Below are 26,598 nucleotides of genomic sequence, written 5' to 3'. Positions count from 1 at the left end.
ATTGTCGAGTAATGGCTGCGTCGATCAATGTTCAGCAGCATCGGCCCTAGTCTTGGTGACGGACTTTTGTGGCTTTTTCAAGATGGCATCAAACAAGAATTTGAAGGTTCAGACAGAATCTCAGCCGGGCTTGGCAAATAGCTGAGCCCAAGTACATGTAGTTGGTGTGATAGTAGGGGGAGCCGAAGTGGCTGCCACGCGAAAGCGACCCTTTCCAACTTTTTCTGGCCATCTGGGTTTGTATCGATCTGGAAGAGAGAAATTTACCTTACCTACATGGGTATACAGTATCGTTGCCAGCCGTTTGGTGTCATTAAGCGCGTGCGTGGCGGCAATCAGGCGAATCCGACCGGCGAATTAAGGGGACAGGCTATGGGCAGATCTCAACCAGAGAAGCAGCACCATCAAATCAGAGTGTGGACGGGATTTAGTCTGGCAGAAAGAGGCCGACAAGTGGGAGGAGGCAAAAAGGGCAGGCTGAAACTCTGGCCGTTTTTCGGCAGCCTCCCTTTTGGTGGTCCTTGGTTCTTGGTATAGAGGGAGGGAGAGCGGCATGGCTGATGGGAAGAGGGATCTGGCATGTCACACGCAGCTTTTTGATTCGGCGCCTTGTCCATCCTTTAGTTCGTGCGTGGCAGAACAGGTAGATCAAATCTGGATAATGGAAGAAAAAAAAAGGGACCGCTGAACTTTGTTTCCGGAGGGTCCGAGGCCGGTTTATGCGGGAGGCATGATGACAAAGAAGGGAAGGGGGGAGGACGGCAAAGATGAGTAGAATGATTTCGGGGAGTTTACTTCTTAGAGCCGGTCTACAGTACTGCGTATTCGTCAACACGTGTCTCCTTGAAGGACGAGGAGGAATGTAAAGGATTAGAGGTATGACACGAGGGACGGAAAGGATGGTACGGCGACGAAGAAGCGCCGCTGAATCAGCACGGACATGGAAGGGCTATGGGGATAGATATGATGGGATTTGCCAGCGGAGAACGGAGAGCGTATTTCAGATACCTGGGGTCATGGGGCCTGGAGAGACTGGAGAGAACTGGAGAGACTGGAGACTGGAGACTGGAGATTGTCCGGGACGCGCGCGTTGTGCATGGTAAAGGACCGAAAGGGAGGACCATGTGCTGACTCGGGAGTTTTTGATCCATCTGTTTCCCTTGCTTGGTGTTTTTCTCGATTTTTCTGTGCGGCTGTGGATGGTTCTCTGTGCTTCTTACTTTTCGTGTGGCTTTTTTGTCAGGGCTTGTCATACAATGTGGCTTGTATGCAAATTATCAACATTTTATCACTGTAATTGCCCGACAAACTGATGGCTTCATTGGTGACCTATGCCCGGCTTCATTGGTGACCTATGCCCAGCTTCCTGGCGATGTTCTGCCCGGTTTCCACGAGGCTCCCCTGACCGCATTCATGCAGATAATAATTGGTATCATGCCCCTGCTGATTCCGTACATGATTATGATTTCCCTGGGCATACGAGTTTTGACAGGATTTGCGTCCGCTGCCACGACGTCATCAGGCTGGAAGTGCCGAGGGCAGGCCGGAACCGACGGTGCTTGGCGCTGCTCCACTTGCCGGACCCGGGCGGCAGAGACGACGTCATGGGGCGTCCGGTGAGAAGGAGCGATTAATGGGTTGGAGGAAGGAGTTGGGGGCGGCCTGCAGAGCGTTGACGATGTGATTATGCTTGAATCTTTACTTTGTAAGTCTTTCTTTTTCCGGTTTTGATTGGTGAAGAAATGAATGTTTTCTGTAAGAACGTTGTATGTACAGTTCGTAGACATTGCGATGCGCGGTTTACCTTGTGATAGCAGCGTTTCAATGTTGTGGGTTGGATCTGCAACTTGCGGCTTGCTGAATCATACGCATGTTCTGCTAAAGCCTCACCTTAACAGAAAAGAAGGACGCAGAAAAGAAAGAGAAAAAAACGGAGCCCGAGTATGCCGAGACATGGCCCCAAAACAAGAAACCACCGGCAGACAAAGTACCCATGTATCCCGCCAGGTAGCAGCACCAACAAAGATCGCCCCGAAGCACGTATCTTGGCAGGTGCCGAATACAAAGTCGGTACCTACACACAAGCTTTTCGCGGTGGAGCCCTTTCTCAGGCTGGTGGAGCCTCGGTCAATCGCGATTGCCTGCTCTTCATTCGCCTTCACCTCACTCCTGCCCGCGGGCTCGGGGGTGACCGACCAATCGCATCACGGGACCGGCGAGCAGAACCCGCTTCCCATCTCCGTCTATCTCTTCTACAGTATGTACTCACTCTCTGTCCGTCTTTGCCTCTCCACAGCTCTGCTGGAGAAGGTCCGTGAGAGTAGGACCGAATTGTGCAAGGAGACGCTCGGGATGGGTGGGCTGAGCTGTCACCCAATGAAGGGCCCAATCCGCGCCTTTCCAGCCCCTTCGCCATCGTTCGCTTTCGGCCTCACACCTGACGACTTCCCCCCTTGCGGTCCCTAGTCGGCCGTTCCCCAGGATTCCATTCGCTGGAGCCCGGTTTCCCCAAGCCTGAACCCGTGGGGTGGGAAGACGCTTCCTGTCGCTTCGGGGGTGCTCAATCTGGGGCTAAAGCGCAGTGAAGGTGCTCGAGATGCCTGCTTCACCACCCACCAAACCGCCGGACTTGGGCCGGGGTCCCACGGTTTCTTGACCCTGACCGTACGAGTATGGCGTGGCTGCTGTGCCAGCAGTTTAGGTCATTGGAGCTGCCCGGGCATCAGTGGCGGCTCTGCTCATGCGGGAGAGGATTTATACCCCGATGCCTCCCCTCCCTTCACGACGACCCTGTAGACTGAGACAGTTACAACTATCGGCATCAGAGCCAGCATCACCACTACATCACTTTGCCTGTAAGGGGCCAAGCTTCTGGATCAGCCACAACCTCTTGTCCAGCTTGTTGGCTCTCGTCTCTTCTCTTACATATACATATACACCTTCACGTCCACACACACATATAGGGTGACGCCTACATCCCTCGTGATAGCCTCGAGCAGACACGACACCTCCTACTGCCACTCAAGGGCCCTGACCTTGCAAGCCCGGATTTCAAAATGCGTTTCCGGAGGCCTGGTTTCATGACCGTTACCTTCGACCAGCACGATCCTGCGTCGGAGAAGCACGATGCTACCTATGGCCGTCCATCAGTCTCTGGCTTGGACTATTCTCCGTTGCCGCGTGTGACTGGACGCTCGTGGGCCATGGGTGGCTTGATCTCAATGGGTGGATTGATGTAAGTACCGCTTGTCTCCTGTCAAGCTGACGATTCACGGGCTATGCTAACCTCTCCACCTACCCAGCTTTGGATACGATACTGGTCAGATCTCGGGTTTCCTGGAGATGCCCGATTTCCTGAACCGCTTTGGTCTCACTCACTCTGATGGCACCAAGTACTTTAGCAATGTTCGCTCCGGTCTCATTGTCGCCCTGCTGTCCATCGGTACTCTCATTGGAGCCCTGGTTGCTGCACCCATCGCCGATCGCGTTGGTCGCAAGCCTTCCATTTCGCTGTGGAGTCTGGTTGTGTCCATCGGCTTCGTTATCCAGATTGCCTCTGTGACGGCATGGTATCAAGTCATGATTGGCCGATTCGTGTCCGGTCTGGGCGTCGGCGCCCTGAGTCTGCTTGTCCCCATGTACCAGGCTGAGACGGCGCCGGCCTGGATTCGAGGTGCCATGGTTTGCGCTTACCAGCTCTTCATCACCATGGGTATCTTCCTGGCCGCCTGCTTCAACTACGGTACTGTCAAGCACCAGGCGAACAACTCGGGCAGCTGGCGAATCGTCATTGGCCTGGGATGGGTCTGGACTTTGGTCTTGGGCTTTGGCATCTTGCTTTTCCCCGAGACACCTCGATATGATTTCCGACATGGACACGAAGAACGAGCCAAGCAGACCATCTGTCGTGTGTATGGCGCATCAGAAAATCACTGGGCTGTCCACACCCAGATTGTCGAGATTGAGCGCAAGCTCCGCGCCGAAGATAAGCTTAAGACGAGCCCTATCCAGGAGTTTGTCGGCATGTTTAAGGCCCCTCGCATGGCTTACCGTATCGCTCTCGGTGTGACCCTGCAGATGTTCCAGCAGCTCACCGGCGCCAACTACTTCTTCTACTACGGCACGACCATCTTCAAATCGGTACAGATCAACTCCTTCGTCACCCAGATCATCCTCAACAGCATCAACTTTGGCGTCACCTTCATTGGTCTGTACATGGTTGAACACTTTGGCCGTCGCAAGTCTCTCATTGCCGGCTCCGCCTGGATGTTCTGCTGCTTCATGATCTTCGCCTCGGTCGGCCACTTCATGCTTGATCTCAACAATCCCGCAAACACTCCTACTCCAGGTGTCGTCCTCATCGTCTTTGCCTGTCTCTTCATCCTTGGCTTTGCCACCACTTGGGGTCCCATGATCTGGACCATCCAGGCCGAGATCTTCCCTTCACGCTACCGTGCCAAGGGCATGGCTCTGTCTACTGCGAGCAACTGGATCTGGAACTTTTGCATCGGGTTCTTCACCCCGTTCATTACGAGCGCCATCGACTTTAGGTATGTCCAATTGCCTCCTGACCGTACTGTAGTGAGCACGTCCTAACCTTCCTTGTATAGATATGGCTACGTCTTTGCTGCCTGCAACTTTGTCGGCGCCCTCATCATCTACTTCTTCGTCATTGAAGGCCAAGGCCGCACCCTCGAGGAGATCGACACCATGTATCTCGAGCACGTTTTGCCGTGGAAGAGCTCCAAGTGGGTGCCGCCGCCTCCGGAGCACATGGCCAACATTCGCAGAAAGGCAGGCGTCGATCTGGACGTCCTTGCCGATCACGACAGCGATACCCCCATTACGGATGGTCACGATAAGCGGGCTTCTCCTGACGTCCCGGCTCCTTCTCACCAGGAGCATGTCTAAACAGATGATACATTTCTCCTGTATATAATGCGCTATGGATTTTCTTTTGTTGCACACTTACGACTGAGTTTGGATGTACCAGGTTGGATATGGTTGTAAGATAATGGCCGTGGGTAAACATCCTAGTCATCATTGAGTGTACTTTTACCAGGCATGATACCAATTGATCACTCAATCACAATTACCTTCTCTTGCTGTTCTATGGATTATGATGCAAAACACCTTGAGACATTTGGGCACACAATTGACCTGCACCCATGGTTTCAAGGGTCGAGGCATTCCTACCTATGACATTCCTGAGCAAACTTCATGACCGGTTATCGCGTAAAGGCTATCGAAGTGGCGCCTCGGCCGTTTGATAGGCTCAGACTCGGATAGGCTCAGCTGAGAAGGGGGTAAGGGGAACGAATGACGAATGACGTCGGGCAAAACATTTCGAGTATAAGCCATTGGAGAAAGGGTTTTGGCCAGATTGTCCGGCTAAGCTTAACCTCCTAGCGACATTGCTAGTCGAAGAATCCAGAATCTGGGGGAAGCTAAGTTGGGGAGTTGGTTGGTTGATTGGAGTGGAGAGGAGGAGTAGTAGGTCGGTGGCTTGGATGGGCTGGGACTATCGATCTGGGTTTTTTGGATTTGGTTGATGTATTGTTGTGGGAAAGGGTTGGATGACTCTATGCTTGGAATGATTGGGGTGCGGTTAGGAGGCGGGACGGGGTGTGATGACAGGGGGGGGGGACGGATGATGCTTTGGTTAGACTTGGGTCGTGTGGATCGTTTAGATTGCTTGTGACGGAGAGCTTGCTAACTAGTAGATATTGATGAGTTTTGCATCATACATGTTGGTAATAAAGCTGTATCGGTTGTGAATTGGAGTCAGTTGGAGGTATGATCAATATTTCACGGCCCACATTTCGAGGTCGCAACCAACCGGACGGTATATCAAAGTCACACTGGGAAGAAATAAGAGGACAGCGACAAAGTCAAGAAAAGTAGGAAGACAAACAAACCAAGAATAAGAATTCAAAAAAAAAAGGCAAAAAAACGAAAAGAACATACAACAGCCGGTGTTCGCCAGTGGTCACCCACCTGACTACTAATCTGCCGGTTAGTGGCTTGTCTATGGGGGAGCAGACGGGACCCCGAATTTTCCACTACCTATGGTCGTATGTGCCTGGTTTCGAGGCTATTCGCATTATAGCAGGAGGCGTTTCTGTCATGTTGATGCGAGATTCAGCAAATCTTGTCAGGGTGTGCTTCGTGACAACTTTGAAGGTATTGTGAGCAGCATGACTGCCTGGGTGCTGCAGATTGCATGAGGTTTGCTCAGGGGCAACGGGAAGGAGGTCTTTGGCCTCATTTGAGGAGAACGACGAAGGTACGACTATGGAAAGGCTGGCCGGTGAGTGTCAAGGACCGAGGGGAACGGTGCAAGCGGAGATGGAGTGATTATTCTGTGATATCCAGTTTCTGATCAAGCTCGTTCTTCAGATCAAGCGACTGCTTCGCTGGATGTCGGACGTGGGGTTCGTGATGAAGGTAAATTGCAGCTCTAATCCTAGACAGGCGATACTTCATCTTGCATTGGCAAGGACTGAGATGGTGCAGAAACTGTCATCATATGGTCGTAAAGGTAATAAAATAACAAGAGAAGTTGGAGCAAGAAACAGTAGTAAGTGGACAGAAGGAATCACATATGGACCCGATACACCATACTGCAAGTAACGCTTCAAATACATGTAGTGCGCTGAGATAGCCTCAACTGAGGTACGCTGAGAAAAACGAAAAATCCGCTGGAAACATCACTCTGTGTCCCTTTCGGCTCTCGTGGGTATCGGAAGCCCTTGCCACATTTCCTCATATCCTCCATCGCGACGTACCAATGTTACGACTGCGAAAGTCAAAGTGNCCCCCCCCACTTAGCAAAACATGCGGCAAAGCATCAAGGCCTCAATCCAAATCTTCAGCCCTTCACGCATAGCCCGGGTTATTCTGTTGCGCTTGGTCGGAGTACACCATGCCGCCGCTGGGCTTATACGGCTCTGAAGAGCCCTTGAGGAGGGCCTGGCGCTGCTCCAGCTCCTTCTCGTGCTGCATCAGGGCACAGCAGTTGCACCAGAATGACTTGCAAAAGTCGCCAAAGCAGCCACCTTCGATGCCATGTTTCTCGCGGATATTGCCTCGTTGCATCGTGGTGGGAATGCATCCGAGGCCGCAGTGCAGGAGGAGCGCGTAAACTATACACTATTGCCCCAAGCCTTGTTAGTTTACTTGTAACACCAGGAGTTTTGGTGGGAGAACGTCTTACGGATGAATTGCAGCACGAGTAGTCTTCCAGGCTGCCGTGTTTCACTCGATGCTGAGCTTTTCCGTATGTGATGCAGGGGAGAAAGCCGGTCAGACAGCAGAGCCCGGCTGGGCTGCAGCAATCGAACAGGCCATTAGCCCATGTAGTCTCGTTGCCTTTGGTATCCTCTTTGGAAGACATTATGACGATTGTTCAATGCCGGAAAGAAAGGGAATCAACGAGTGTAGGAAGAAATGGACACTGGTTTGACAGATCTATGGTCTGAGGGGTGTTATAACCCGGCATCTGCCGAGTATATATACACGATATAAACCAAATGGAAAAACCGATACAATTGCTACCCAAACGGCACTCGGCACTCACTCCGTAGTCTGTCCTCAGCTCATCTAGGGGTGAAATTGGCAGGCCTGCCCCCTGGTCACCAGATTCTGGTGCTAAAGATTTACGAGTCGCCAGTTTTACATGCTTTGTGCATGGTAGTTGAGGCTGAGTCAAAGCTATTGTTTATTAGATTAGTCGGCCCTGCAGGCAAAGTCCGTGCTTTTGTTTTGCAAATTACCCACCTACTGAGATGACGCTCAGAATGAACATAACTGCTCAAGATCAGTGCTCAAGCCTCTATGTGTTGGAGTAGACTTTGTAGGTATAAGCAGGTATATCTAGTATATTTTGTGCCCTTGGGACTTTTTCGTAGCGAAGAGAAACCGTCCAGGCGGTTGCGTGTAACACAGATCAGATCTCTTGTTAGATGCCCCCACAGCATCTTGTTAACGGGTATAATATTCAGTACAGACCGCTAAAATCTGAGATCGGCCTCCTTGGCGCCATGACAGTGCTGCCAGAACCAGAGGGGCCGCAGACCTATTCATTTCCTACGGTTGATCGCTTGACAACTTACCTGCGAATGGAAGCAGATCATCGAAGCTACATCTCACCCTTGATCTGTGCCAGCTCCATCTTGAGACGAGCTGGGCCAGTAACGGAAATGAGCGTTAGAGAAGGGCGAAGAAACTATCATCCTGAAAGAGTCGAATGCTGAGTCTAGTGTTCCTGGATCTGTTTGCTACAGCTGAAACCCAAGCTCCTTCCCCATTCTCTCTCCACGTGGACGTGCTGTTTCCAATTGTCCGGCTGATGCGGGCCGCGCCTAACTGCAGTACAGAAGAGTTGAAGAAGAAGTGTTCAAGTCTCGCGCTACCGACTCGTGGGCAAGAGACATTGAAGCCCAATGTTTCATGGCGAAGGGACGATGATGTGTCTACACCTGGAGAATTCTTGAGATCCGGAGTTTCGGCAATAGATGCAGCTTGTGCAGCTTAGGACCAGCTGAAAATAGCGAGAACGATGCATGATTATGATCGCTAGCCGCGTTCTACCATAGCCGAACGAGTGGGATTTTGACACGAACACTTCTCTACCCCGGTTTATTTGCAACAACTGTTATCTACGCACCGTGGTGGAAGAGCTCACCAATCTCCTTGTTGCAAAAGGCGTAGTCTTTTCTGCGACAGCCTCTTTAGTAGGAGGTTTGACAACTGTTACTTCGCTCAGGGCTGTCTGTGGTGACACGGACGCCGTTGGGCCTCAGTGATGCAGATGTAACAACGACCGGAGCTGCCTGCAAGTCTCCACAGACCCTTAAGAGCTCGCTGCAAGTGTCTTAGTCGCACATGAATCTTCAACTAGCTCCTCGATCCATGTTTGCGGCCTGGAGATGGTGAGGTCGCAGTGCAGCTCGTTTCATTCAGATGTAAAACAAGTAGGAAACACACCGGTTCAATCCCACAGGCTGAAATCTTCACGCTCATGTCCAACAACCTGCCAATATTTCTCGATGAGAGAAGCGCTCCACTCACATACAGTGCCTGTTCCAGGCAAGTCTGCCGTGCTTGTTCCTTGGGCTTCTTCAGCCGGGGCAGCCGATACAGGGCCAGGATCGCAGATTTGGGGATATTGATCCGCTAGAATACTGGGCCCAGAGCCCTGATGACCTGCCGTGTAGGATCGCTGGTTCTGTGCGTTGCTGTTCGTGGCTTTGCAAGGTAGGTCAACGACTGTGTTCTCTGTTGCAGGCTCGTCAATGGCATTCGAGCTTGGTCCATGCTGTTGCTGCTCGACATCCGACAGATGTCCTGAATGATCAAGCTCCTGAGGCAAAAGCGAGGTTGCTGGACGTGTTTGTATGGCACCCAGTACCTTTTCTTTTACAGCTAGGGCATTTGAGCGGAGTTTCTCAATATTGGCCCAGCGGTGATCCCGATGAACATCGGAATTGTTCTTCCAATGGTCGTAAGTCTCATCAACGACATCCCACGGCACGTTGATTGGCTCGCTGGGTGCCGGCGATGCCAGCGTCATGCAAATGTCCAAGAGGAGATACGCCAAGGCATCCCATTCAACGTATGTCTGAACGAGCCAGAGCCATCGGCGCCCATTATCGTACTGTCGCAAAGCTTGCGCGTGTTTCAAGACGTCCTCGCATGCCCTGCGATAGTTGGCTCGAAGGGGCATTCCGTGATTCTGGTCCACGCGCGGTTTGCAAACAGCCAGCTTCAGCTTTGCGAGGACCAGTCGGCTGCTTTTGACTATGACGCAGTCCAGAGGAATTGTCGTGTGGCAGTACGATAGATAGTGGCCCTCGATGCGCTCTCTGAAGTCGTCCACTGCTTGACATTTCTGGGCTTCATCCATTATATGGTAGCCGTTGTTTTGACAGAATTGATCAGAGAAGAGGATCCGTCGAGTAAAGTTGCTTGTCTCAAACCGGACCAGGCTAAACAGCATCTCACTCCGTCCAGGCTGTGGATTCGGAGATTCTCCCATATCAGGATGTAAACTGGCATCGTTGACGTTCAAGGGCAGCTCTGTACGGAGGTTCGGCTCGAGAATCGATGGCTCGCAGCCATAATCTTCAACGATTCGAACATCCAAAGTACAGATCTGCCACCATAGTCGGCGCCTCATCTCTCGGTCAAACACGCCAGTGCCGGGAATGTCTAGATGAAGGCCAAGCTTCAATGCGTTGCCAATGGCGAGTCCGGTCAAAGAGCGGACGTCGAGACCATTTACGTCTTGTCGCCCACAGACCTAAAAAGCCATGCTTGAGACACAAACTTTGCTTGACTTCATGCTTCGATCAATTCTAGGCCGACTTACCAAGTATAGAACGAAGGCTTGCAAGACGGTTATGTTTCGCGAGCTCCAGAAGTTTGCCTGTGTAAGAGACCGCTCCACACCTTGTCGGTATCTGAAGTTTCCAGTGTCAGTAAATAGACAGACGCTCATTAGAACAGAATGAAAGTACGTGGCAATACCAATACCTTTCTAGCAAAATTTGTTTCTCCTCGCCTAGTTCACAGCGGCATTCTACCGCCGACAGCGATATCACGCTGGAATAATAGATAGCAAACACTAAACATTCCGTGGATGCATCAGAAACCTCTCGATGTTGCATCAAGCTCAATATATGTCTTTGTGTAGAGGGGACGTGAAGAATCTTTATCAGAGGGTCGACCACATCGAGGTATGTCTGCCATATGAACGGGAGTTTTGCGGCGGAGGGGTGAAGTAGTGCAAGGGGTTCATGTTGTGATGCATCACCCAATTTGGTCAATGGTAACGACTGTAGGAGATGGGAGCTTGTTTCTCGAATGGCGGCGCTAGTTTGGCTTGCAGTTTGCCGTGAATTGCTCTGCCGAGAAGACCAGCTTGGACTTGGCAGATCGGGGGCGGCGCCCTAAAGTGAGTCAGAAAGCGTCCGGTTCAATGCAAGAGTCTATGACTCTTGATGGCATCTTACACCGGAAAGTTCACGGCCTTGTCCAATTCTCTCATGCCGTCTGTTTGATAGATCCGGAATGGCTTGTAGCAGGTCTCCAATATGTGTTATCTTTCGTTCCAGAGACTGCAATGCCTGTTCAACGGACAGGACTCGGGCCGCCAGATCGCCATCTTCAGCAGCGTCTCTGTTTGACCGCGATGAAGGATATCTGCATTGTAGCTTGATCCGCGTGCAATATGCGCAAGGCAAGGATCTGTCGCATCTGATTTTGCGCCGACGACACTCGAGACACGAGCGCCCTGATGCAATTACCCTGCGACTCATGGGCGTCACTGGCGATGCCAGGTAGATTGTTGGCTTATCGGACGTCGATGCCGGTGTAATTCTTAGCAGTCAAGCCAAAAGGAGCACTGTTGGACCAACTCTCACTGCTTCTTGGATTGATGAAGTGCAAAGGAGAGTTGCGAGTGAGATGCGGTGGAGGTGCGGAGGAGCGTCCTATTGGTGAGGGCGGACATGACGGAGCTGCGTCCGCATTTCTAAGCAGATTCGCTGTTGGTTCATGCGTAGGATCAATGAGATGATCGGTCACACCCAGTCGGAGCCGGGGAATTGAGCCAATGATGGACTTGCGATTGTCCCTCAGCCCGTTCTGACGTCCCGTTTCGGGAGCTAGTAAAAGAGCGGACCGGGTGTAAGTGAACTGCTGTATGACAATTCGAGGCATGTCCGAAATAGTATGTGGCCATTCCATCTTGCGATTGTCAAGATGAGATATGCTTCAATTATTTGGGACTTTGTTACGAAACTGTGCCTTTCTCGGTGCTACTCTCAGGTATAAGTAATGAGCATCTGCCCTCTCCTGGTCGTCTCCTTCCCGAAGATCAGGACATTAGGAACAGGATTACACTGTCAAAGCAAAACATTGTTTGGACGGGTATACATATCTCGTTTCTTGCATTCTCTTCATTAAATTGCTTGCCTTCAGGAGACAACGATATCACCCCATGAAGTTCAGAATGGCTTACAAGAACATTGTCCTTGTCGGTGTATGTAGCCATATGATCCGATGCTGCCCTTGTCACCCATGCCATTACTGATACTTTTATAGGCCAGTGGCAGTATCGGCAGAATTATCCTTGGAGGATTGATCACTGCCGGCGGATACAACATCACTGTCGTCTCCCGCAAAGACAGCTCGGCTACTTTCCCCTCTGATGTAACCGTTTACAAGTCGGACTTTACCGAATCCGACCTCCAATCTGCTTTCAAGGGCCAGGATGTCGTCATCTCTGCCCTGGGAGCCACTGGGCTTGGCGAGCAGAAGAAGTTGGTTGACGCGGCCATTGGTGCCGGAGTCAAGCGTTTCCTGCCTTCTGAGTTTTCTTCGAGTAGCCAGGATGCTGCTGTTCTCCAATTACTGCCACTTTTTAGCCAGAAATCGGAACTCATCGAATACTTGAAGACTCAGCAATCTGCCGAGTTCTCTTGGACGGGTATTGCTACTTCGCTCCTATTTGACTGGGTACGCACTATTTCATATACTCAAACCATTCTTGAGTTGGGGGACAACAACTGACTTAGCAACGCAGGGTCTAAGAAATGGGTTCCTCGAGTACGACCTCGCCAACAAGACCGCTACCATTTGGGACGGTGGTGACAAAAAGTTCACCCTGACAAACGAAAAGGACCTGGGAAAGGCCGTTGCGTCAGTGCTTCAGAATCCCGAACAGACTGCCAACAAATATCTTTTTGTCTCTTCCGTTGAGACCACCCAGAATGAGATCTTGGCTGCTTTAGAGTTTGTCACTGGTACAAAGTGGACCGTCAACAACACGACGACCGAAGAGCAGGTTCATGCCGCTGTCCAGAAGTTAGGTGCTGGCGACTTCAGTGGTGCTTATGCTCTGGTTCGAGCAACTGCGTACAGCTGCACACCTGGTTTAAAGTCCAACTATGCCACAGATGAGGTTTTGTCCAACGGCCTCCTGGGATTGGAGCCTGCGAGCGTGGCCGAGACTGTCGACCTTGCCACACATCTAGACGCATGAGAGTATTGTGTAATATACCATGGATGATTGATCACGAGGCACATATAGACAAGATAAGTGCCGAGAGCGTTAATAGATCATAGCAGAACCCGTCCATAGGCCTGCTTCCACCGGAGCGACAGACTAGCTTCTAGAAGCCGTTGCAGAGTCAAAGTGCCAGTTCCCGCCATCAGCAGGTCATCGCCAACAGTGCGGCGGATCCATGGCCATGTTCTGCATGAAGGTCTCCTTGAGCTTCTGTGGTCCAAGCATTTAGAGTCTTGGCCGTAACAATTAGAGAAACTGCTCAGTAGCGCAGAGTATTATAAGGCGTCTCAAACTGTCTGAATCGCCCACTCCAACGTGTGAACCAATGGCAGCTTGAATGCTCTCTTTGGTGTATTTTGAGAGAATGGTGCTCAAGCAAGTCTCTCTCGACAGTGCTTCCATTGTGGATTGATCGGGTTCCGGTGAGGAATGGTTGACAAAAGGCTGATTCTTCATGGCAAGTCTGCAGCTTTCCTCTTCATATGCTAGCCATACAGTCTGGCTACAGGGTAACGGCATGTTAAGAATGAGATCGTCGTTCAGCGGTTCGTAATAAGGCGAGGTACTTCTCGTTGTAGGATTATAACTGTTGAGAAAGTTGACCATGTTGACAATGAAGACTGTTCTGCGTGTTGTTTCGGTAGTTCTCCACCGACCCCATGTCGTTGTCTGCGGCGAACACGGTGATGATTTGCGATCGGAGAAGGCATCCATGTCACAGCTGCGAATCTGTAGGTATGGCTCGATGTAGCTTCTTGTCATCTGCCGAGTGTTGATCACATTAGCCTGGGGATAGGAATCGGTCGATAGGAACGGTGCTAAACCTTCAAAAGAAAGCTCATTTCCAAGTTTTTGACTGGCATGGCGAGTCTCCAACCCTCAGACTCGATGCTAATGCCTTCTTTCAGTTCCAACGCCTCGTATATCAAGAGGGCGTGTATCGCATCCCACTGCTGCATACATTCGTACGATGGCTAATGGATGTCTCTCAACATTTGACCAGGACTGAGCCGGGCCTCGGGGGCACTTACAAAGTTGCCAATCAGCCCATGGCGCGCTGCTTCTATGGCCCGCCGGAAAAACTGCTTGTCGGTCGAGAGGTTCATGCCGGTACTGCTGCAAATGGCCATTGAGGTGAAAGGGAAAGACGCCAAATCGGGTTCGACGTTTTTGACCTTTGGCAAGTGTAGAAATGGGGCGAAACAAGAGTATTTGATCAATGAAGAAGCGTAGTCGCCCAGTACGCGAGTGAGAATAAGCGGTGCCGACGAGATCGGAGGGCCTGAAGGGAACCTCGTTCCGCCATTCGAAGACTGTTCAAGGGACGTAGAGGGTGGGTTGGCATGAGTTGTCGGCGGTATATAAGATCTCTCAATCAAAGACTCGAGATGCGAGACGGGAGATACGTCTGTAAAATCCGCCGTGTTAAAGTCCAGGGTATCCAAAGGATACGGCGAGAGTGGGAAACCCCAAGTCGGAAAGTCATGGGCGGGGGACTGGCTACCCGTCGAGGAATGGGATTGGAGGCCCTGAATCTGAACACTTGAGGCTTCCTTCACGTGCTCGGGGTAAGCCCAAGATTGGACAGCTGGTTGTGCGCTGTAAAGGCATCTTGTTCCTCTCTTGATACAACGAGAGCAGGTAGGATGGGTGTAGCAGCACTTGGACTTGGCCCGAACACACGCATCGCAGGCTTTCCGACGAGTCCCCCCCTTGGCCAAACCTCGGCAGCGCCTTCGATGGCGCATGAGCAAGTCGCCTGTATCAAGAGTGTGAGCAACGGAGAGACACGATGATACAGCAGCAGATGAAGATGAAGTAACGACGAAGGCGGACAAGCGGAGACTTACGCCGCTGATAAGACTTGGAGCACGACTCGCATATCAGCTGCTCGGACGCCGTACTGGCGGCGTTCGACTCCATGGTCACCAGTATCGGAGGGGTCAGTTCTGCCAGGGGGGCAGGGAGTACCTGGACGGTCAGGAAAAGCGCAAAGGTGAATACATGTAGCGTATGTGTTACAGGCAGTCACGGAGGGATAAGGTAGCGTCTCCGTGAAATACGGGTGGTGCGTCCTTGTCGACGTGCCGCGGCGAGGCCACGTGATGACAACAGATCTCCGAAGATCTCACGCCATCCGGAGCCGAGTGGTCTAGCGTTCGGACCTTGGACGCTGACCCATCCACGACCTCCGGAGTTTGACGGTCATTCTTCCTGATTCCTCTTCTTCCTCAACAGCAAACGACAACAAACTGGAACAAAGAGTATATATAAGATACCTTAATCGCTAGGTGTATATGCACTAGGATCTTCCGAGCCCCCAGTCATGAGTCCGGAGCTCGGAGCCCCTGGCCGAGGGCTCAGGGCTCTGTGATCTTCTCATATGTAGTTGATAAATAGCATTATGATTTCCCTCTCCCCGTGAAGCGGTGCAGTCATTACGACCACCTCCTGTCACCCTCACTCGCCATGACTTCACCTACAGAGGAGAAGAGCAACACCGAACTGCCATCCGACCCATCGTCATTGTCGCCAGGTGAGTAGCCCTCGGGGCCGGCTCCAGAGACAATTCGAATGAGAACTGCTTTCCGGAATCGTTCTGCATGTTTTGCTGATTCGGAAAACCATTAGATGCCGAGGCCGCGCAGCCCTCGAAGACAGACGATGCCTACCCCGCCGATGCCTTCTCATTACCACGTCGGACTCTATTCATCGCGAGTATATGCATGTCCATGTTCACCAACCAACTGGGCCTGTGTAATACCCTGACCACGCTCACCATAATCGGGGACTCATTTGGCATTGGTAACCCAGGCACGTTGTCATGGTTCATGGCTGGTTACAGCTTGGCGATTGGCACGTTTATCCTTATAGGTGGACGCCTTGGCGATGAGTTTGGTAACAAAAAGATGTTTGTCATGGGCATGAGCTGGCTTTCCCTGTGGAGCTTGGTGGCAGGACTCTCCGTCTACTCTAATCATGTGCTTTTCGTCTTTGCTCGCGTCTTCCAGGGCATGGGTCCCGCCTTGACTCTGCCCAACGCGCTCGGCATCCTTGGCAAGTCTTTTTCCGACGGCCCTCGAAACATGGCATTTGCATGGTTCGCTGCGTCAGCGCCCTTTGGCGCCATGGCAGGTCTTGTTTCTGGCGCCCTCTTCGCCATGGCGTGGTGGCCGTGGATCTTCTGGAGCCAGGCCATCGCCGTCGCGTTGGTGGCCGTCTTTGCTGCCTGGGCAATACCAGGCCTGCCTTTACAAGAGGAAGAGCGGAACCTGACGATTCTTCAAAAGGTGGATCGTCTGGATCTTCCTGGAGGCGCAACCGGCGTGATGGCTCTGGTCCTGTTCAACTTCGCGTGGAACCAAGCTGTGGTTGTTACTTGGCGAGAGCCCTACGTTTATGTGTGCCTGATCCTCAGCTTCATCTTTGGCGCGCTATTCTTCTACATCGAACTCCGCCGAGCACGCCGGCCGATTTTGCCCGTTTCTGCCTTCACTCAGGACATAATCTTCGTGTTCGCATGCACGGCAGCAGGCTGGGCCACGTTCGGCATTTGGGTTAGTATTGCTCCGCTCTCGACTGAAAGGCATATCAACTGACGCTGCATTATAGCTCTTCTACGTTGTGCAAGTATGCCTCAACGTAGGCGAGCAATCCCCTATTCAACTGGCCGCATGGTTTACTCCTATTCTCGTCACCGGAGTAGCTTCAGCTTTGACTGTCGGCAAAATAATTGATAGGGTTCCTGCTTCATATATCATGGTAGTTGGACAGGTCGCATTCCTGGTCACATCCATTCTTCAAGCCCTTCGGCCCCCAGACTCGATTTATTGGACTTATTTCTTCCTCGCCACCGTCATCGCCACCATCGGAATGGATACATCGTTACCTGCCGCCATCATGATCTTCTCGAGCACAGTGGCCCGGCAATACCAAGGCATGGGAGCCAGTATAGTCATGACTCTCGTCAACTACAGCATATCACTCGGGCTTGGCTTTGCTGGTACCATCGAAACAAACATAAATCGTGGCGGACATACCAAAACAGACCTGCTCCATGGTTATCGAGGTGCTCTGTGGTTCTCTGTCGGCCTGACGGGGCTCGGAACTATTCTGAGTCTCATTTACTTGTTCAAAACTCAGTTCAAACCGAAGTCGGAAGTCGGATGGTAATCATTAAAGCGCCCGGTTTCCACTGCGGTATGAAGCTGTTTTGACATCTGATTGTTGCCCTACATATCGCGAGACTGGCGCGGCCAATGTGTGTAGTTTCATGGAAAGCCATACTCAATAGAAGAGAATTGAACCCTACCCATTCTCGGATTTCGTTCTATGAACCCCCAAGCCCCCCTACAGATCAGTTTCCTTCAGCCGGATGTAGCACTGTGTCGGCTCCCTCGCAAACTTCTGCACCGCCTCATAGCCGCCCAGCTTCTCCGGGATCGGCAGCAGCTCAAAATTCCACACGATCAGCGCAAAGTGAATCTTGAGCACTTGCAGCGCCAGCTTTCTCCCGAAACATCCCCTGAGCCCCAACCCGAACGCCAGCGACGGCCCAGCCATCGTGTTGAACATCTCGGCCCCGGTGTCCGGATCCGTCTCGAGCCAGCGCTCGGGCAAAAACTTGTCAATCCCATCGTCTGACCAGGCACGGGTCAGCGCTGACTTGGCCGTCTGGCGGGCCCCCGGGCTGCGTGCCTCGTCTGCAAGCTTCATGTTGGGTTCGAGGTAGCCTGGGCCGTTGGCCATGAGGAATACATTGGTGCCCTTGGGGATATGACGGCCGAGGACGGTGGAGTCCTGCTGCGCCTGGCGGACAACGAAGGCGATGGTGTTCGAGTGGCGAAGGATCTCCTCCACTGTGGCATCCAGGTAGGGGACGTGTGCGTTGCTGAGCTCCGTGTAGGTCAGGTCGCGCTTCTCCTGGACGGCAGTTGGGAAGGCGGAGCGGAGCGCGTCACGGAGACGGCTCTGCGCGGCTGGGTTGTCGGTCAGCATCTTGACGCCCCAGGCGATGGTGGTAGCAGATGTGTCGTGGCCAGCTGTCATGAAGCCAAAGAACTCGTCGGCAATGGCGCCTTTGCGGTAGTCGGGCTGGCGGCCTTCTTTGGTCGCCACGTCGCGTTCGCGGAGGAGGACGGAGTGGAGCGCGCTCTTGGGTTTGATGCTGGGGTCTTTGTCGATCAATCGGACGGATTCTTCTACCTTGTCCCGAATGTACTTGTCCTTGATACTCTTGGCCTTTCTCATGTAGGGGAACTTGCGGATGATCCATGAAGTCAGCATCGGGGCAGGAGAGAGCTGAGTGTCTGTGACCGAGTTGGCCAGGGTGAGCACAGCCGAGAAGATGTCCGGAGTATGGCCTTCGGGGAAAGCGACGGGCTCGTCGACATCATCTGGCAACATGGACTCAAAGCTGTCCAACGCCTTGATGCGCTGGATGGTGTTGGTCTCGTCCTTGGCCAGACCAAAGGAAGAGGCAAAGATGGAGTCCAACGCAGCAAAGGTGACATCCTGGTGGGCCGAAAATGGACGGCTTTTGGCCATGGTACATTTTATCTTCCACAACTTCATAAGGGTGCTTGCGGCCATGTACACCTCAGGCGCGCTGACTTCCCGGATGAAAGTCGGGGCCATCAAGTGGTTGATCAAGTTCCGGTTGTTCTTGAATCGAGGGTCGGTCGAGATGAATTGGATATGTTGCTCTGGCAAAATGCCATTAATAAGCTCGCCAAAGAATTCGCTGCGGTCGAACTCTTTGATTCTCCGAAGCAGGATATCTTGGCTTTCGAAAGGGTCTGTCACCACGACCCATGGTAGTCCTCCAGGCTTGATGAAGGCCTGCACAATAGGGCTTTGGAGGCGAGTGGTAAGGGACGTTAACCAGCACTACTCTCATTCAAGGTTACATGTTAGCAATCTGCATCCGCCTGGGCCGATGAACAGCCAGCTCATGTGGTGAGTAGTGGCTGTGTCTTACAAATATGCGTTGTGTACGCATCACATAGCCCATCATCTCTGGCACATCCCCAAACATCTTTGCTGCCGCATCTTTGTTGTATGGGATACCAGGGATCGGCTTCGGCAGGCACCGTCGGTAGGCCATGTACAGAGCCACACAGACGATCCCCACGACCCAAGCTCCTCCTGAGGAGATAGTCACCGCCATTGCGTTTGCCAAAGTGTTGCCTCACTGAATGCACACAGGTCTGAGATTGAAAATCCACAAACGGGGAAGCAAATGGGATATCGATGGCTTCCAGATGAAAAACCACCGAACTAGCAGCCTATAACTTCAGTTTGAATCCCCGCCACCTCCATCTGACTTGGCTATACGAAAAGGACCCTGGCTCGCCCCTGCGTAAGACATGAGCGAATTTCCTTTGCAGCCTGGCATCAGCCTGTGAAGAACTTTGAAGGAAGTCTACCATATTACAACGTTGGCAGGAGCACTTTTGACCGTCTGGGTTACATCAATAACGCTGCCGGGGGTGTGGTCTTCGTTTCCCCACCTCTCCGCTCAAGAGGCAAGATTTGGCTGCAGACATCATACATCGTCCCAATGAAAGCTTGTCCCATTGAGTGTAGCGTCTGCTGATTGGGCAACCAAGTGATGGCCGTCGCGTTTAAGCTTGCTGATATTGTTATATTATTTACGTGTAACTCTGTATGAACTGGCTTGCCGCTGTCCAGAAGTTGGGTGCCGGAGACTCCAGTGGTGCTTTTGCTCTGGTTCGGGCAACCAGTTACAGCTGCACGCCTGGCTTGAAGTCGAATTATGCCACGGGCGAGGATTTGTCTAACGATTTCCTGGGTCCGAAGCCTGCGAGCGTGGCTGAGACTGTCAATCTTGTTGCTGCTTCAGAGGTATGAGTCGACTGTGGAATGACTATGGGCTATTGATCACAGAACACGTATAGATAGCGCCGAGAAGGTTATTAGCTAGGAGCACTCGCAGAAAAGCATGCATTTGTCCCAAAAGAAACAGCAAGAGGTCATATACAGAAGAGTGAAGAAGAAGAGGATCATCTTGAGTTGACGAGCGCATGGAAGCATTATACAAGGTCAAAAAGCAGGAAGAGACAATAACGAATTATGAGCACATCACACCACACAAAGAGCCCGTCCATCTGTCTGCTTCCATTGGAACATCAGACTTACTTCTAGAGTCCGCTGCAGAGTCGAAGTGCCAGACCCCGCCATCAGCAGGTTATGAGTTAGTCTAGCACGTGAACTTTTGTTTTTTTACCAAGACTTAAAAAAAAAGTACCATAAGCTCACAACATCTGTTTCTTCAGGCATAACAACATGAATTACAAGACAATGCAATGGGAAAAAAAAAGGACAAAAAGAAAAAACATACAACAGCCGGTGTTCGCTGGTGGTCACCCACCCAACTACTAATCTGCCGGTTAGTGGCTTATCTATGGGGGAGCAGACGGGACCCCGAGTTTTCCACTACCTATGGTCGTATGTGCATGAACCAGGAAACAAGCAAGCCTATAATGCAGACAATCATAGCGTAGACAAAGGCTTGTTGGACGAGATTATCCTCGCCACTGAACTGAGGAGGTGGGATTGAGTGATCAAGAATGTGCTGGTTTCGAAGGAACCATGAGAAGTAACCCCCACGATCCTGCTCAGGCAAACTGGAATATGCCCGGATGATTTCGCTCACAAGGATGCCTCTCTCGCGCCATGCATTCAGCTGGATAGGCCGAACGCCAAAAATTCTAAAGAGACCCTGATAGAGACCAAGGAGGTAAGATGCCTCTGTCCAGTCGCGACACCGGGCGAACCCAAAATGCTCAAGTGTCTCTAGATGTCCAGGAATCAGATCCCAAAGCGCATGGCTGAAGAGTATGTCGGCAGTTGTTATCGAGCGAGCTGAACATTTAACAAGGTGATGGTATGACATCTGGTCTTGGCACTTTTTGCTGCAGAACCAATCCAGCTTGCAGATCCGACAGCGGCGTTTGGTTCTTCTTCCGCAAAACTCGCATTCGCCTCGTAGCCGTTTAGGTTCCGATATTGTTCCCGCGGATCGGTCTTGGGGTTGGGCGGGCCGAAAGGTATCACGATCAGCTCCATGTTGACCTCCGGTTGGTAAAGATTGACTTGACCCCTCGTTAGATCATGTCAGGCCTTCAATGCATTCGTTTCAAAGTGGAGGCTCACTTGAAGCTTGCAGAGTCTGCTTCTATGCCAGCGTTGGACGTCATTCTCGGCGCTGGGAATGATCTGAGACGAGTGATGATGTATAAGGGTTGTTGCCGAACTGCTGTCTTCTAGTCGCAAGTGAAAAACCTCCGATTGTAGAATCACGAGCAAGGATAAGCCCGTCGATCTTCCTGTCGTCTATGGATCTTTTCATGGCTCTCTCGACATCCTCGAGAGCTCATGGGCGGTATGGTCTGGAGCAGGAATAACGGTATCGAGATGCGAATCTAGTCCGTACGGCTTGGGAATCAAGACTCGATGCCCAAGCAAGGTGCGGGGTTGTAGATGTCTGTTATTTGATGTGTTGGTTTCATTTATGCTGCGTTGGGAGCGGCTATTACTCGGCGAGCGAAGGCATTGGATATTCTACCTACCTACTATCACAAGGTACGTAACTTGGGGGTTGGTGTACATGTTGCCAGCTGACCAGTCGCCATTTGGAGGGGTCTCGATACTACTTTTAAGCATGAATTAGATGCTATAGTTGTGCGCGTCCATGATTGGCGACCAGAGATGCTCACGCGCAATTGCCGTGTTTCAGTCTTGTTGGTGCATGACATCCAGAAAGCTACGTGATAGGGGGACAAGATTGACGCCTGCATGGCCGGTTATAGATATGGCAGCTCAGAAACAGCCAGCGTCTTTTCGTAGGAACTGGCTAGCCAGCGCCCCAACTTGGCTATCCAGTATCTCCAGTCCCACGATGTAGAGTGAAGTTGGGGGTTTCAGCCCTACCTTGTGAATCAGGATTATAGGATATAGCAAGATTAGAGATAGTTAGTAGTAGTAGCGGAAAATGGAACCTTGTTTTCCAAAAGATTTCCAAGTATTAGTAACAGTGATAGAGATATACGAGCATTTGCTGGGATATTCGATCGGCTGGTTGGGTGCTACCCACATGTAGCCACTCCTTTCTGTATGAAGGCAACTGAAGCTGATATCCATGAAACTTATGTGCAGAACTGGGTCCTGAGCTAGGCAAGCTTCGACATCCACTGATGTTCCCAATCTAATCATGGCTTCTTCTCGCGATCGTCTAATGGCGACGATGAACCCGTATCCTCCGACATAAGGATTGCGGGTAGTTCGACCACGTTGTTTGTCCAAAATGGTTCGAAAGATCAACGTACCCCCAAGGCAAGGCGAAGAAGCTCGCGAGGCAGAGAAGGTTCAGAGCATATTTAGTTGAGGGACGGCGCAGCCTTGCAATAAATCTATATGTAAGCACTCTCTACTCATACGTGACCCCAAGTGAAAGGCGGTCAAAGCAATCGCATTTCATATCTCCATTCAGAGCTCCAGAACTACAACCCGGATAAGTAAGCAATGCATCGTGGCTGGAGGAGAAGCTTTGGGTGCGGGGCCTGTCGGCGGATCAAGACGAAGGTGAATGATGAAGTTCAGATTCCTCGAAACTATCACTGAGCTGATCCGATGCAGTGCGATGAGACCCGCCCAATCTGTGATCGCTGTCTGCGAGCAGGCCGTGAATGCGTGTATTCGCCTCAATTTCACTTTGTCGACACAAATATTTGATTCGCGGTGCCCGAAATTCGAGAGCAGCCTACATTTCCAAGAACAGGCTCAGAAGATTTGAAGACCAAGATGACCCTGCTTTATGGAGAAGGCGAAGGCCATGGAATGATCCATAACTTTCAACTGCTCCGCTACCGATCGACAACGCCTCCGTCTTCGTCAAGGGGTTCCAGCCCATTCGTACCCAAGGCTCCCAGTTTGTCTCAAGGAGAGAAGCTTGCTTCAGCGCTGGCTGCTTCATTCAAAAGCCCTCCTCATGGTTACCCGCTGCATTATCTTGGCAGATACATGACCGAAATACCGCGTCGACTTGGTCACAACCCGGCCCTCGATGTTGCAGTAGAGTGCCTGCTGCAATCTCATACCCAATTGCTCGAAGCAATTGAGTTCTCTCAGCCTAGCACTCAGCCCAGCCCCGAGGACATGAGAACCCTCCAAACCCTGTAGAATGTGGTTGCGGACCTTGTGTTGGGCACTTCTGCCGAAACGGTTTGTGCCACCATGTTGATGGCTCACTACGAGGTATGACAGTCCATTTCTCTACCATTGTTCCAATCTTGGGCTAAAGCCATACCACCATCTTGTACAGATGATGGCTCCTGAAAGGCGTTCTCACCAATACATAGCGCATGCTGGGGGTGCGTCGAAGGTGATGTTTGTTCGCTGTCCGAGGCGCGTACGCACCAATTTTGAGTACAACCTTTTTCGTACTCAGAGAGGCCGAATTGTGAGTATAATAGTATCACACACTCTCGTTGACATTGGAGCTGATATGATTCTCTTTAGTTTCTTGAGGCGTTACTCCGAGGGAAACATTGCTTATTGCTTATGGGCGAATGGCACGACATCTGCCCGAAGGAATGCAGAAGCATTAGATTCTCAAGTGTTGACTACCTTTTCGAGAGCATCTGCAAAATCCTCACTCTCGTAAGGTACGTTGTGCATTGGATGGCTGGCGTATCTGAGCAAGGTGTGAGCGGATTTATGGGAGAAAACTTCAACAAGAGCTGCGAACGGCTTCGCCTCGGGGCTCAATATCTGCCAGCCTCGAGGATGATCTCGGATTCGAAGAGCGTCAATCTTCGGCATTAGATGACAAGTTCCCGCTCAGCATCCACTTTCGCTCTCACGAGGGCGCTATATTCCATCCGTGGCGGTGGATGGCCTTGCTACTTGCAGACCTTTCTTGTGGCTGATCTAGGATTGCGACTGAGCATTGCTGACACTGCGCGGCGAATCTGTATGTGCTATGAATGTGCAAGCCTTTCGAATCCGCTTGGCGCTCAGTCCTTGCAGGTGCCATTGATCGCTGCGTACGCTGTCAGTGACCAAAAACGCAAGAATTGGATCACAGAAAAGCTCAACTTATTGACGGGAGGACTCTATGTCACATACACTGCAGAGTACTTGGATATCTTGTCGATGATGATACTGGAGGGTATTAAATGAAGAGTGAGGCGTTTCCTCTTTTCTTCCTGTATGGGGCCTTCTGCCTATGTAAACTGTAACTGTGCAACTTGGAGTCTGTGAACAAGGTTGAGCATTGAAAAATGGAAAGAAAAGCAGCCACTCGTCTCTGTCCTCCACTAAGAAAAGCCAATAGAACTAGAGTAGAGTCTGTAAAAGAAACCAATGAAATAGACTGGACGTTAATGAACGAAACGATTCTCTGAACCGGCAATAGCGAATGTAGTGCCCTCTAAAACCCCGTTATGTAGAAGTGCTGGCTAACCTGCCTCACTCTTAGTAAATTCCGAGCCACTCCTTAATCATCTCCAGCTGTAATTGTCTTGCCTGGATAAATCCGTCAGTCATAGTACTTCAGGTCATGTTCTACCGAGCTTACACGGGCAACACTGGGTTTATCACCTGCAAAAGACGCAATAGACTCCTCGCCATGCGTGACCAGGTTAGTCGTCATCCATCTGGATGCGTTACGATCAGGCGAAGAAGGAAATGGATTGGAAGCCGACGCCACTTGTGGGATCGCTCTTTGCATAGACAAAAATGATCAGAAGCACTTGGATTAGGTCCGATCGTGATACATGCCACTTCGCCTCAACCTCGACTTTTGTAGGGGGAACAAGCTTGTAAAGTGTCTCGTGTGGAATGAGTAAGCTCTATTAAGATCAAGAATATAACTTAATCTAGGCTAGGCTAGGCTATTAAAGAAGAAGGAAGGAAACAAACAGGATCCCATAGATCCTGGTGTTATAGGCTAATAGCCCTAACTAGCTAAAGCACATGCCAGGGCACATGCAACACATCCCCCTCAGGGTTAATAGACTATAACAAGATATAAAGAATAATAACATAGGGCTTTTCTGCTATAAGAGAGGGATATAAAAACATAGGAAATAAATAAAATTAGTTACTATAGCTAGCTATTCCTTCCTTTAGTAAAGAAGAACAGGAATAGTAAAAACTGTAGGGAATATAGGAGATTTAAGGTATTCTGATTAATTAAGGCCAGAATTTATTTCTGCATACTTAAAGGCAGAATGTAAGATAATTTAGTATCCTTCCTTATTAAAGTTAACTTCCTTCTTTTAGGAAAAGGTGCTTATAGAGGTAGAATTCTCACACTCTTTAAATTTAGCTTAGTTAGTAAAAAGGATGCCTTTTAAATTATAGTTAGTAAAGAGGATGCCTTTTTTAAGATATAGATAGTCTTTAAGCATAATGTCTTTTTATAATAGATCTAGTTAAAGTGTCCTATACTTTTTAAAAGGGAAGATAAAGATATAGTTATTAAAAGGAAGAAGAAGCTAGAGCCTATAATAGTTAAAAGTTAGTAGAAAAGTAAGCCTATTTATCTAGGTTCTTAAGCAGGATTAACTATCCTTAAAAGCTTTATAAATTTAGCGTGTTTAATCTTTATAAGTGGCTTTATAAGGCTGTCTGCTATTATCTCTTATATACTAATTTATTATATCTTAAAATCACCTTTTTCTACCTAGTTAATAATTTATTTATATTAAATATTAATATAATAGGTCTAGGCAGTATTATAGTAATTAAGAATAGTAATTCTAGCGTTTTAGGAGTTAGTATATAGTACTATTAGCTTTTAGTTACTAGCTTTAAGTTTTTTAAAAATCTTCTTAATCTAGATAGCTAACTAACTGGCTGGTATAAGATTTATAAATTTAGCCTTAGTGCTGCTAACTATAATAATAGTCTGCTTTTTAATCTTCTAGTAAACTAGGCTGTTGCTAATAAATATAATATAGCCTGCTGTTAAAAAACATTTAGCTAGGTTATTAGTAAAGCTTATATCTGTATATACTTTTAGATTTAGATTATAGATATTATATCTTCCTCCTAGTTAAATGCTTAGGTCCTTTATGCTATTTAGATAGTAGAAAAGATGCTTTAAGATCTCTTTATAATAGATTATTAAACTAATATTAGCTTTATATAACTTTTAAATAGTGTATATAATATTAGGTCTTATACTTATAAAGATAAAATTAAGGCTGCTAATGCGTTTAAGCTAATCTTTTACTGCTATTATAACTTTCTGCTTCTTCTAGTTATATAGAATTTGCTTTCTAGGTGGCTATAGCATTTTAGCTATATTTTAAAGTATTAGAATAAACTTAGCTATAATCTTCTTAATATATTTGCCCTAGCTAAGCATAATTATTTTCTTTATCCTATCCTTATAAACTTTAAGTCTTAGGAAGATAGTAATATTGCCTAGCTTCTTAATTTTAAATAAACCTTCTAGCTATATTACTATATTATAAATAGTTAATATCTTA

The 26,598-nt window shown here is 49.9% G+C and overlaps 8 protein-coding genes across 8 annotated transcripts; 4 read left to right on the top strand and 4 right to left on the bottom strand.

The window, feature by feature from the left end:
- Window positions 1-3,056: 3,056 nt before the first annotated feature.
- Window positions 3,057-4,911, top strand: CCMA1212_005336 (Hexose transporter 2; the record flags this gene model as incomplete). The annotated part of the gene is made up of 3 exons (XM_073702599.1): window positions 3,057-3,235; window positions 3,303-4,550; window positions 4,611-4,911. 3 exons carry the CDS (start codon window positions 3,057-3,059, stop codon window positions 4,909-4,911), a joined length of 1,728 nt encoding a protein of 575 aa, XP_073559191.1.
- Window positions 4,912-6,879: 1,968 nt separating this feature from the next.
- Window positions 6,880-7,396, bottom strand: CCMA1212_005335 (Protein PLANT CADMIUM RESISTANCE 2; the record flags this gene model as incomplete). Its single annotated transcript, XM_073702598.1, has 2 exons — window positions 6,880-7,152; window positions 7,217-7,396. 2 exons carry the CDS (start codon window positions 7,394-7,396, stop codon window positions 6,880-6,882), a joined length of 453 nt encoding a protein of 150 aa, XP_073559188.1.
- A 1,596-nt stretch (window positions 7,397-8,992) lies between these two features.
- On the bottom strand, window positions 8,993-11,382 carry CCMA1212_005334 (Transcription factor vrtR1; the record flags this gene model as incomplete). Its single annotated transcript, XM_073702597.1, has 4 exons — window positions 11,016-11,382; window positions 10,537-10,952; window positions 10,373-10,463; window positions 8,993-10,303 (listed from the first exon to the last, which is right to left on the bottom strand). The coding sequence occupies exons 1-4, from the start codon at window positions 11,319-11,321 to the stop codon at window positions 8,993-8,995; spliced, it is 2,124 nt and encodes a 707-aa protein (XP_073559189.1). The 5' UTR covers window positions 11,322-11,382.
- A 634-nt stretch (window positions 11,383-12,016) lies between these two features.
- Window positions 12,017-13,048, top strand: CCMA1212_005333 (Isoflavone reductase-like protein; the record flags this gene model as incomplete). The annotated part of the gene is made up of 3 exons (XM_073702596.1): window positions 12,017-12,046; window positions 12,109-12,522; window positions 12,590-13,048. 3 exons carry the CDS (start codon window positions 12,017-12,019, stop codon window positions 13,046-13,048), a joined length of 903 nt encoding a protein of 300 aa, XP_073559193.1.
- Window positions 13,049-13,321: 273 nt separating this feature from the next.
- On the bottom strand, window positions 13,322-15,024 carry CCMA1212_005332 (uncharacterized protein; the record flags this gene model as incomplete). The annotated part of the gene is made up of 4 exons (XM_073702595.1): window positions 14,926-15,024; window positions 14,107-14,834; window positions 13,900-14,049; window positions 13,322-13,837 (listed from the first exon to the last, which is right to left on the bottom strand). The coding sequence occupies exons 1-4, from the start codon at window positions 14,996-14,998 to the stop codon at window positions 13,322-13,324; spliced, it is 1,467 nt and encodes a 488-aa protein (XP_073559194.1). The 5' UTR covers window positions 14,999-15,024.
- A 520-nt stretch (window positions 15,025-15,544) lies between these two features.
- On the top strand, window positions 15,545-17,248 carry CCMA1212_005331 (Drug resistance protein; the record flags this gene model as incomplete). Its single annotated transcript, XM_073702594.1, has 3 exons — window positions 15,545-15,611; window positions 15,707-16,632; window positions 16,688-17,248. The coding sequence occupies 3 exons, from the start codon at window positions 15,545-15,547 to the stop codon at window positions 17,246-17,248; spliced, it is 1,554 nt and encodes a 517-aa protein (XP_073559192.1).
- A 177-nt stretch (window positions 17,249-17,425) lies between these two features.
- Window positions 17,426-19,244, bottom strand: CCMA1212_005330 (Cytochrome P450 714B3; the record flags this gene model as incomplete). Its single annotated transcript, XM_073702593.1, has 2 exons — window positions 17,426-18,964; window positions 19,056-19,244. 2 exons carry the CDS (start codon window positions 19,242-19,244, stop codon window positions 17,426-17,428), a joined length of 1,728 nt encoding a protein of 575 aa, XP_073558692.1.
- Window positions 19,245-22,900: 3,656 nt separating this feature from the next.
- CCMA1212_005329 (uncharacterized protein) lies at window positions 22,901-23,278 on the top strand (the record flags this gene model as incomplete). Its single annotated transcript, XM_073702592.1, has 1 exon — window positions 22,901-23,278. One exon carries the CDS (start codon window positions 22,901-22,903, stop codon window positions 23,276-23,278), a length of 378 nt encoding a protein of 125 aa, XP_073558878.1.
- Between the last annotated feature and the right edge of the window lie 3,320 nt (window positions 23,279-26,598).

Source organism: Trichoderma ghanense (genome assembly GCF_004382785.1).
Source record: "Trichoderma ghanense strain CCMA-1212 chromosome Unknown scaffold_5, whole genome shotgun sequence".
NCBI classification, from domain to species: Eukaryota; Fungi; Ascomycota; class Sordariomycetes; order Hypocreales; family Hypocreaceae; genus Trichoderma; species Trichoderma ghanense.
This window is presented reverse-complemented; position numbering and strand designations above follow the sequence as displayed.